This window comes from Procambarus clarkii, chromosome 83 (genome assembly GCF_040958095.1).
Source record: "Procambarus clarkii isolate CNS0578487 chromosome 83, FALCON_Pclarkii_2.0, whole genome shotgun sequence".
In the NCBI taxonomy this organism is placed as follows: Eukaryota; Metazoa; Arthropoda; class Malacostraca; order Decapoda; family Cambaridae; genus Procambarus; species Procambarus clarkii.
The window spans coordinates 13,982,034-13,993,342 of record NC_091232.1 but is presented as its reverse complement, the minus strand read 5'-3'; the positions used below and the strand labels follow the sequence as shown (position 1 = coordinate 13,993,342).

General features: G+C 48.7%; 3 protein-coding genes across 3 annotated transcripts; 1 reads left to right on the top strand and 2 right to left on the bottom strand.

Annotated features, from left to right (window-relative positions):
• The first annotated feature begins 457 nt into the window (after nt 1-457).
• LOC138358397 (uncharacterized) lies at nt 458-2,971 on the top strand. The gene has a single exon (XM_069316238.1). The coding sequence runs from the start codon at nt 458-460 to the stop codon at nt 2,969-2,971; it is 2,514 nt and encodes an 837-aa protein (XP_069172339.1).
• A 6,689-nt stretch (nt 2,972-9,660) lies between these two features.
• On the bottom strand, nt 9,661-10,050 carry LOC138358396 (U1 small nuclear ribonucleoprotein 70 kDa-like). The gene has a single exon (XM_069316237.1). It carries the CDS (start codon nt 10,048-10,050, stop codon nt 9,661-9,663), a length of 390 nt encoding a protein of 129 aa, XP_069172338.1.
• A 620-nt stretch (nt 10,051-10,670) lies between these two features.
• LOC138358395 (uncharacterized) lies at nt 10,671-10,973 on the bottom strand. The gene has a single exon (XM_069316236.1). It carries the CDS (start codon nt 10,971-10,973, stop codon nt 10,671-10,673), a length of 303 nt encoding a protein of 100 aa, XP_069172337.1.
• Between the last annotated feature and the right edge of the window lie 336 nt (nt 10,974-11,309).

The following is an 11,309-nucleotide window of genomic DNA, read 5'->3' as shown; positions in this document are numbered from 1 at the left end:
AATGTGGGTTATGTAACTATAACTTGAGCGTGTAAAAGCATCATAATCACCTTTCATTGCCAAGTGCTTAATAACACACTAATTTCTATAGCAGCTATCTTATCCAGTCAAAACTGGAGAGACATGTATATGTATGTATGTATATATTTACAGAGTATATATAAAATAGAGATTTATTATCTGATATATATTATATAATATGTGCATGTGTAAACTGGTCAGAATTACATTTCATCTTTGTAAAACTGACATTAATCATATGTGTGTAAAAGAACATACCTCGATCACTGTCTTATGCAGGACAGACGTAAATGTATGTATTTATGCATGTTGATTAGCATTTTAAAAGCACTACAACCATCTTCTGTGGTTGAGGGTTCAATAAATCATTGAAGAGATCTCTAACCCCGTCCTTGAAGGACTGAAGAAAATGCATATATTTTGGTTAGCATTGTAAATGTATGGCCACGTCTGTGGAAGAAAAATAATAAAAGCAAAATTTACAAAAGTCCTCCTCCTGCCATCCACCCGTCCTCCTGCCATCCACCCGTCCTCCTCCTGCCAACCACCCCGTTCTCCTGCCATCCACCCCGTCCTCCTGCCATCCACCCGTCCTCCTGCCATCCACCCGTCCTCCTGCCATCCACCCGTCCTCCTGCCATCCACCCGTCCTCCTGCCATCCACCCGTCCTCCTCCTGCCATCCTCCCGTCCTCCTGCCATCCACCCGTCCTTCTGCCATTCACCCGCCCTCCTGCCATCCACCCGTCCTCCTCCTGCCATCCACCCGTCCTCCTCCTGCCATCCACCCGTCCTCCTGCCATCCACCCGTCCTTCTGCCATTCACCCGCCCTCCTGCCATCCTCCCGTCCTCCTGCCATCCACCCGTCCTCCTCCTGCCATCCACCCGTCCCCCTCCTGCCATCCACCCGTCCTCCTCCTGCCATCCACCCGTCCTCCTCCTGCCATCCACCCGTCCTCCTCCTGCCATCCACCCGTCCTCCTCCTGCCATCCACCCGTCCTCCTCCTGCCATCCACCCGTCCTCCTCCTGCCATCCACCCGTCCTCCTCCTGCCATCCACCCGTCCTCCTGCCATCCACCCGTCCTCCTGCCATCCACCCCGTCCTCCTGCCATCCACCCCGTCCTCCTGCCATCCACCCGTCCTCCTGCCATCCTCCCGTCCTCCTGCCATCCACCCGTCCTCCTGCCATCCACCCGTCCTCCTGCCATCCACCCATCCTCCTGCCATCCACCCGTCCTCCTGCCATCCACCCGTCCTCCTGCCATCCACCCGTCCTCCTGCCATCCACCCGTCCTCTTGCCATCCACCCGTCCTCCTGCCATCCACCCGTCCTTCTGCCATTCACCCGCCCTCCTGCCATCCTCCCGTCCTCCTCCTGCCATCCACCCGTCCTCCTCCTGCCATCCACCCGTCCTCCTGCCATCCACCCGTCCTTCTGCCATTCACCCGCCCTCCTGCCATCCTCCCGTCCTCCTGCCATCCACCCGCCCTCCTGCCATCCACCCGTCCTCCTGCTATCCTCCCCGTCCTCCTGCCATCCACCCGTCCTCCTCCTGCCATCCACCCGTCCTCCTCCTGCCATCCACCCGTCCTCCTCCTGCCATCCACCCGTCCTCCTCCTGCCATCCACCCGTCCTCCTCCTGCCATCCACCCGTCCTCCTCCTGCCATCCACCCGTCCTCCTCCTGCCATCCACCCGTCCTCCTCCTGCCATCCACCCGTCCTCCTCCTGCCATCCACCCGTCCTCCTGCCATCCACCCCGTCCTCCTGCCATCCACCCCGTCCTCCTGCCATCCACCCCGTCCTCCTGCCATCCACCCCGTCCTCCTGCCATCCACCCGTCCTCCTCCTGCCATCCACCCGTCCTCCTGCCATCCACCCGTCCTCCTGCCATCCACCCGTCCTCCTGCCATCCACCCGTCCTCCTGCCATCCACCCGTCCTCCTCCTGCCATCCACCCGTCCTCCTCCTGCCATCCACCCCGTCCTCCTGCCATCCACCCCGTCCTCCTGCCATCCACCCCGTCCTCCTGCCATCCACCCGTCCTCCTGCCATCCACCCGTCCTCCTGCCATCCACCAGTCCTCCTCCTGCCATCCACCCGCCCTCCTGCCATCCACCCGTCCTCCTGCCATCCTCCCGTCCTCCTGCCATCCACCCGTCCTCCTCCTGCCATCCACCCGTCCTCCTGCCATCCACCCCGTCCTCCTGCCATCCACCCCGTCCTCCTGCCATCCACCCGTCCTCCTGCCATCCACCCGTCATCCTGCCATCCACCCCGTCCTCCTGCCATCCACCCGCCCTCCTGCCATCCACCCATCCTCCTCCTGCCATCCACCCGTCCTCCTGCCATCCACCCGTCCTCCTGCCATCCACCCGTCCTCCTGCCATCCACCCGCCCTCCTGCCATCCACCCGTCCTCCTGCCATCCACCCGTCCTCCTCCTGCCATCCACCCGTCCTCCTCCTGCCATCCACCCCGTCCTCCTGCCATCCACCCGCCCTCCTGCCATCCACCCGTCCTCCTGCCATCCACCCGTCCTCCTCCTGCCATCCACCCGTCCTCCTCCTGCCATCCACCCGTCCTCCTCCTGCCATCCACCCGTCCTCCTCCTGCCATCCACCCGTCCTCCTGCCATCCACCCGTCCTCCTGCCATCCACCCGTCCTCCTCCTGCCATCCACCCGTCCTCCTCCTGCCATCCACCCGTCCTCCTCCTGCCATCCACCCGTCCTCCTGCCATCCACCCGTCCTCCTCCTGCCATCCACCCGTCCTCCTGCCATCCACCAGTCCTCCTGCCATCCACCCGTCCTCCTGCCATCCACCCGTCCTCCTCCTGCCATCCACCCGTCCTCCTGCCATCCACGGTGGGCAGCACGGCAGCAGGAGGACCAGGGATGTGAATAATGGCCGTATTTACCATTGTGTTGTCGGTCTGGGAATATAAAGCTCACAATTACCTTTTCTTATTCCTATTATGTTTCTGCCTGCGACATGAATAATATTTACTACACACTTGTCTCGAGAAGAAAAAAAAAGAAGACATCCTTTGGAAGCTGTTGTCGCATATATATTTTTAAATGGGTTTTAGAAAATATACAGTTAAGCAAATGTAAATGTAGCCGGGAAGGGGGTGTGGGGGTTGGGGAGGGTGGGGAGGACGACGCTGGCCGAGATAGAAGAGGTCTAGTGATGGACGCTGTTGGGTAATGGGCGTTGTTTTGTTATTGATGCTGAAGGCCCTCAACACTCCTACCTCCTCCTTCCCCTCCCCTTCTATCTCCTGTCAGCTGCTAATGTAATTTTTTCTTCTTTCATGTTGGTGTCGCTCTTCCTTCCTTGCTGCTAATGTCCTCGCCCCTCTCATCTGCTTGTGTTTGTCCCTCCTCCCTTCTCCCATGTCCTAGTGTCCCTCACACTCGGTGTCCCTCGCCCCTCCATATCCCAAGTCCCTGTGGGACTGAGAGCGGGTGTCGTAACCATAGCATCAATACACCACCTACCCTTCTCCCCCCTTATCGTGATCGGGGAAATGGGGTCCTGACAGCGAACCTAGAATTGGAATTTTCTTATTTATGGGCCAGTATGGAGGAGCGCCACAAAGGTCACCTCGGGTCACAGTTGGAGAGGAGTTAACCCGTTCTTGATCACGCCGCTCCGGGGAGACATAATGCTTCGGTATTGTATTATTTACAGAGTTAGCAGTAGCTTCCTATTCCATTTATGCTTCCCGTTCCGTCTCCTATCCATATTTTGCCTCACCTCGTCGTCCATCTCATCCTCTGTTTCGTTCCACTTCACCTTTATCCCTGCAACTCTCTCTATTACGTTGTCTTCTTAATCTCTCTTTGCCAGTACTCTCTTCTGTACTGCCTGATCTACTTTGATGTCTCTATTTTCTCCACCCCAGCTCCACCCCTGTAGTTTCCCCTTCCATTTCAATTATCCATTTATTTTCCATTCATTTGGGCTATAGGAGACTCGAACCGTGGACCCTAAGCGTGTGAGGCTGAATAATAGAATGTTTATTTCCCCGGACATGTGGATGACAATTTACCCATTTCACTCTTTCTTCACCCATTTTACGCTTTTACCAGTATATCTGCGAGCTGGCAATTGAATGACAACCTCATTTAGTAAATGTTTTCCTATTAACTTTAATCCAAAATATTATTTTTTGGGTAGGGGAGGCAACTTCGTTCATCCCAAGTTCTCGCATTTGCAATTGTGTCAAAGTTACGGGAACTTTTAAAGTCTCTATAATAAATTAAAATAGAAAACCAAAAACAATTTAAGCACAAGGCATTGACAAACTTACTAAAACTTCACAAAAGCAGGAGAAGGCGGGGTTGTTGTTGTTGTTGTTAAAGATTCGCTACCTGGAACAAAGTTCCAAGTAGCACGGGCTATGGTGAGCCCGTAGAGTGAAGGCGGGGGCCAAGAGCTTCACCATCAGCGGTGGATTAAAGTCTGCCAAAAATGCCTTTCAAAGCAGAGCACGAGAACTTGTTGGATAATAAATTTATATCATTTCATCACAAATGATTCATTATGGCAGAGACTAACACGTCTTTCCCAATGTTGATGACACATTTTAGATACCGCACCAATGCTGTCAGATAGCGAGTTAAATTAGCTTTTAATTGACGGCAGAAGAGCAATCTGCATGTAAATGTGTGCAGAGGGTTTTCAATGAGGTTCACAAAGAGTGAGGGCCGAAGGGGCAGGGAGAGAGTGAGGGGATAGAGGAATTGATGGAGAAAATTCGTGAGTGAGAGGTAGTAGGAGGTCAGAACTCACGTGCCATGAGAGACATACTGGACGCTCTGGACAAAGAGCGATGTCTCTCTCAAATTATGTACACTAGTGGCACCTTGCACCAGTCCTATGGTGCAGGTGGAAGTGCAGTTGTTGGGAGAGCCGGATATAAAAAATGGGTTCGACAGTAGGCACCGAAATTGGCACCAGTGATAATGACAGACATGGGTTTAGAGGGACAAAAGTCATCCATAACAAGCCTGATTGATATTACAAGACTAACAAATCACGAAATGAAAAAGAACGCTTGTAAAAGATTGCTAAAAGGCATTTGATGGATATGGCCCAGACTCCTGAGAGTTGTTGTTGGTGTTTTAGATTTAGCTACTCAACGAAATGTCCATGTAGCAGGGGCTATAGTCAGCCCGTAACGACGGCCACCGACTCTTCCGATTGACTGATTGATAAAGATTAAGCCACTCAAGAGGTGGCACGGGCATGAATAGCCCGTAAGGACTCCTGCGAGTGTGTGGCTCGTATGTTTACCTGGTGCGTGGGATTCCCGGATTTAGCACGTTCGCACGCACTCACCTACGCTCCCTTATGAGAGCTAAGTCAAATAGACATTACTGTTAGAACAAGCTGTAATCATTATTACTATTTTTGTTTTATAAGATTCATGAAAAATGTTTATCTGAAGCAATTAAAGTACAATAAATTGAAGAGAAAGATTTTAAAATAGGACCCAGTAATTGACGCCCCAATGATGCAGAGGTGAAAAGAGAAGGGAAACTATTAGGAGAAAGCATCAAACCATTACAACTATATAGCACTTTGGAGGGACCAGAATAAGTAATTTATTTATTAAATTTTGTAATTTACGGGCTCACCATAGCCCGTGCTACATGGACACTTCGTCCTGAGTAGCTAAATCTTAAACAACAACAACCAAAATAAGGATTTATGGGACGGGTGGAAGGAACGGTAGCCAGCCACTTGGACGATTGGAGATTGAACGCCGACCTGCATGAAGCGAGACCGTCGCTCTACCGTCAAGTAGAGAGAGAGAGAATGAGAGTATAGATCCTTGGACAAATAATTATAAGTGGAAGAAGAAGAACGAATCAACAAATCGGAAAAATCAGAGGGCAGCAAAAGTGTGAGAAAGTGCCAAGATGACCGAGGACATGTGAGCGAGATCGCTCGATAGTATAAATGATACGTCTTAACCAGCTTCAAAACACACTTATTACGCAGCTTTAGCATACGTGATACATTGCAAACGCACACGTTAATTAAGGCCAGATTAAACGCAAACATTTTTAGACGTCAATTTGCATGCATGAAGAGGTACAGGTAAGCATAATTATGCGTAGACATGCAAAGGCAGGTGTAGTGACGCTGGAGAGGCTAAACAAGCGTGAGACCACGAATGCTGTTATAGGAACCTACTGGTACGCTTATAAGGCGATGCTTACACGTGATTGGTGGAAACAGAGTGGATATGTGTAGACAGGTGTGCGTCCAAGGGAACGGAAGTGTGCTATACAGGTGTGGGAAGGTGTGGGTGAATGTGAGAAGCTGTAAGCAAGCGTGGGGACAAGCGTGGGCAGGCGGGGATATTGTGGACAATAAAAATTGTGAAATGTCAAGGTTTATTGTGAGTGCAAACGAGGCAAGAGAGAGCAAGCAAAGGATAAAGAGAGGCGTGGGAAGGGGGGGGGAGAAGAGAGAGAGAGAGAGAGAGAGAGAGAGAGAGAGAGAGAGAGAGAGAGAGAGAGAGAGAGAGAGAGAGAGAGAGAGAGAGAGAGAGAGAGAGAGAGAGAGAGAGAGAGAGAGAGAGAGAGAGAGAGAGAGAGAGAGAGAGAGAGAGAGAGAGAGAGAGAGAGAGAGAGAGAGCAAACCAGTATGTAAGCGAGGAAAGTTTCCAAGAGAGACAGCCAGCGCAGCTGGTGTCGAGGTGAGGTAAGGTGGCCAAGAGACACGACCAATGACAGTGCGGCGAAAGACAAAAAGATTGTGTCAGCTCTCCTCAGGGATAGGAAAGAACAGAGGGAGACAGAGACAGGGATAAACAGAAACAGAATAAGTAAGAGCGGTGTATCTTAAAATGAGAATAGTAGAGGAGCAATAACAACTATGTAATTTTACTCTCCCTCTTTCCTGCAACGTTAATGCAGCTATATGTGTTTTAACATGTATGACACATGTTTTGAAAGTGAATTAAAACTTCTAGAAAAGTGCTAAAGAGGATTTTTGTCACTTTGAAGTTATATGGTTGCATAACTGATCTATACCCTTTAAACCCATTTACAATCGGATGCAAGCGAATAATTAAATATTTCCATTCAATCGATCGGCCATAAAAAAATTCAAAAGTTCATAGAACATATTTTTTATAGATCCTTGAGCACATGAAGAGCGCTCAGAATTTATATTATTGGATGCATGATTAACACTAGTGGAGATCAGCTAATTACTAGCTTAAGGCAGTGCAGGTATATCCCAGAAAAAAATTCATTACACTTGCATATTGACAGCTAAATTAGACAGAGAGAGAGACAGAGAGAGAGAGACAGAGAGAGAGAGACAGAGAGAGAGAGACAGAGAGAGAGAGACAGAGAGAGAGACAGAGAGAGAGACAGAGAGAGAGAGACAGAGAGAGAGAGACAGAGAGAGAGAGACAGAGAGAGAGACAGAGAGAGAGACAGAGAGAGAGACAGAGAGAGAGACAGAGAGAGAGACAGAGAGAGAGACAGAGAGAGAGACAGAGAGACAGAGAGACAGAGAGAGAGAGAGAGAGAGAGAGAGAGAGAGACAGAGAGAGAGAGAGAGAGAGAGAGAGAGAGAGAGAGAGAGAGAGAGAGAGAGAGAGAGAGAGAGAGAGAGAGAGAGAGAGAGAGAGAGAGACAGAGAGAGAGACAGAGAGACAGAGAGAGAGACAGAGAGACAGAGAGAGAGACAGAGAGAGAGACAGAGACAGAGACAGAGAGAGAGAGAGAGAGAGAGACAGAGAGAGAGACAGAGAGAGAGACAGAGAGAGAGACAGAGAGAGAGAGACAGAGAGAGAGACAGAGAGAGAGAGACAGAGAGAGAGACAGAGAGAGAGAGACAGAGAGAGAGAGAGAGAGAGAGAGAGAGAGAGAGAGAGAGAGAGAGAGAGAGAGAGAGAGAGAGAGAGAGAGAGAGAGAGAGAGAGAGAGAGAGACAGAGAGAGAGACAGAGAGAGAGACAGAGAGAGACAGAGAGAGAGACAGAGAGAGAGACAGAGAGAGAGACAGAGAGAGAGACAGAGAGAGAGACAGAGAGAGAGACAGAGAGAGAGACAGAGAGAGAGACAGAGAGAGAGACAGAGAGACAGAGAGAGAGAGAGCTATAAATGCGCTAATTATAAACAATCCTCCTTTGCTTTTGCATTCCACATTAGATTTCCGTCATTTGCAAACATTGACATATACGAGCTTAGATGTACGTACTATAAACAAGATAGTAGCTAGACCTAACTATACACAAAATTATAGGTTTATGTTAATTTAACAAATTAATTTTAATTTATATTCCGGAAGATGTCATTTTTGGTTTCACAGAAAGTAAAAAGTTAATAAATGCGTCTCTGTGGTCGGCCTCAGCTTGGACGAGCACAGCCCGAGAACTGGTTGATCGTTTGTGCCAAGTGCTTTTCCTTCGTAAACATGAACATGGATCTTTTCTTCAACACATATTCTGTAAATACAAAAATAAATCTTACCCTACTTTTCTGCCTTTAATTTTGTCAGTTTTCTCCTGTTTATGGGGACGCACCGGACAATTGTTACTCCGCGGAACGTCCACCAGCTCACTACGCACCGAGTTTAAGGTACTTGGCCTTATTGTTTTCGAATTATTATATATTGAGAGACTGCAGCCCGTCCTCCAAGCAAAGCCGCAAATGTGATTCCATGCACCCGCCAAACCCCCTGTTTATGAATGAAAAACGGTTTACACACGACTCACAACTGATGACGTCCGAACACTTCCGGAACAAGTACTTTGCTCACGGCTTCTGTTCGAACAACAATTCTGTAAATGCTTCACCCACGTACTTCAAATACAAATAATCGCCAACAGAACCTAAACACCTAACCTACGCCTAACTATACATTGAATTTTTATGTATAATAATATAATAATAATAATTTATATATGAAAACAAACCAATTTTAAATACACAGTATGTTAAAAATTGATGAATGCGTCTGGGGAGGACGGCCGCTGCTTTAACCAGCCTAGTGTGAGGACGGGCTGTACCACAAATACAAATAATCTCCAACAGAACCTAAACACCTAACCTAACCTAACCTATGCCTATATATGCCCAATATGCTAATATATTATACTATTAATTTATATTTGAGAAAATTCTCGTTTTGGATGAACAGCGTGTAAAAATTTATGAATGCGTCTGTGGGGTTGACCGCTGGATGAAATGGACTTGAGTCCAGGACGGGTTGCGTAAATCATAAGGTCCGTGATTGACTAATACTTAGTGGTTCAAACGACCCTTCGCTGTGATGAGAGGCTGCGTATGTAGTTACTCAAAATCCCCCTTTCCTACGAAACCTGTGCATCTTTCAACAATTAATGGCAGATTTGTGTACATTTATTAAACAATTTACGAATCTTCGCAGTTTATCAAATCTTCGCTATCAAAAGTTATTATTATTAAGAATAACCTCGTAGTGTTTCGGAGCTCGTAAACTGTTAAATAAATGTAAACAAACCCACCGTGATTGAGGACAAATGAACAGGTTTCGTAATAGACCCATAGTCTACCTGTCTACCATGGTCATGGGTCTACCTGAAACCAGGTTCAGGTAGACGTCGTGTTCCTGTTTCTGTTCATATTAAGATTCCCAAGATAACACAACATTTGTCGTTCTGCTTCATCCTATCGTTCTGCGTCATCCTGTCGCCCTGCGTCATCCTGTCGCCCTGCGTCATCCTGTCGTCCTGCGTCATCCTGTCGTTCTGCGTCATCCTGTCGCCCTGCGTCATCCTGTCGCCCTGCGTCATCCTGTCGCCCTGCGTCATCCTGTCGCCCTGCGTCATCCTGTCGTCCTGCGTCATCCTGTCGTCATGCGTCATCCTGTCGCCCGGCGTCATCCTGTCGCCCTGCGTCATCCTGTTGCCCTGCGTCATCCTGTCGCGCTGCGTCATCCTGTCGTTCTGCGTCATCCTGTCGCCCTGCGTCATCCTGTCGCCCTGCGTCATCCTGTCGTCGTTCATCATCCTGCCGTCCTACATTATTCTGTCGTCCTGAGTCTTGCTGTCATGCATCATCCTGTCATACTTAATCTTCCTAATTTTATTTCTTAGTTTAATACAAAATTTCAGCACAAATTATTTATATTATTGTTATTAATTAGATTTTTGTATTATTATATTAAACACTAATTTGTATCAGTCATTATACACTCTGCATATTTACCACGTGATACGAATTCATCCATTTTTTCAGTCGTGTGTTTAACATACACAAATGTGCAGGTAACGGGGGTCGCTTTACCTTTGTACCTTTGTAAATACGACTTTGTGCTCGTGGTAACGAGAACACCTCTTATTCTTCCTCTCTGCTTCCTCTTCCATTTGTACCCTTATTCTCTGGTTCATTCCCCCTCTTCATTATCTCCTGTCTACTCCCAAGTCTCTTCCTTCCTGCTTACTCTTTACTTCCCCTGCTTCTTCACTTCTTCCTAGCCAGTCCTGCCTTCCTCGCTCCGTCCCTTGCCTATCTCCGTCTCTCCACGCCCTTTCCCTTCCATCCTCTCTCCTCACCTCCCCTCAAAAGGGTTCCATTTGACGTCAGACTGAAACAGTATTGAACTGTGAAGCTTCAACCCAAGTTCTGATTACAGCATGATGCTGTATGCTGCCAGTATGTTGCTGTATGCTGCCAGCATGTTGCTGTATGCTGCCAGCATGTTGCTGTATGCTGCCAGTATGTTGCTGTATGCTGCCAGCATGTTGCTGTATGCTGCTAGTATGTTGCTGTATGCTGCCAGCATGTTGCTGTATACTGCCAGCATGTTGTTGTATGCTGAGAGCATGTTGCTGTATACTGCCAGCATGTTGTTGTATGCTGAGAGCATGTTGCTGTATACTGCCAGCATGTTGTTGTATGCTGCCAGCATGTTGCTGTATGCTGCCAGCATGTTGCTGTATGCTGTTTGGTGTTGTTGTGCATCCCGGACAGTAATAAATACGATGTACTGAGTAGCTAGATCACTTGGCAGCTCTGATATACAAGCGACTCCCTCGGTAACTCTGATTGACAGCCGACTCCCTCGGTAGCTCTGATTGACAGGTGACTCCCTCGGTAGCTCTGATTGACAGCCGACTCCCTCGGTAGCTCTGATTGACAGGTGACTCCCTCGGTAGCTCTGATTGACAGGTGACTCCCTCGGTAGCTCTGATTGACAGGTGACTCCCTCGGTAGCTCTGATTGACAGCCGACTCCCTCGGTAGCTCTGATTGACAGGTGACTCCCT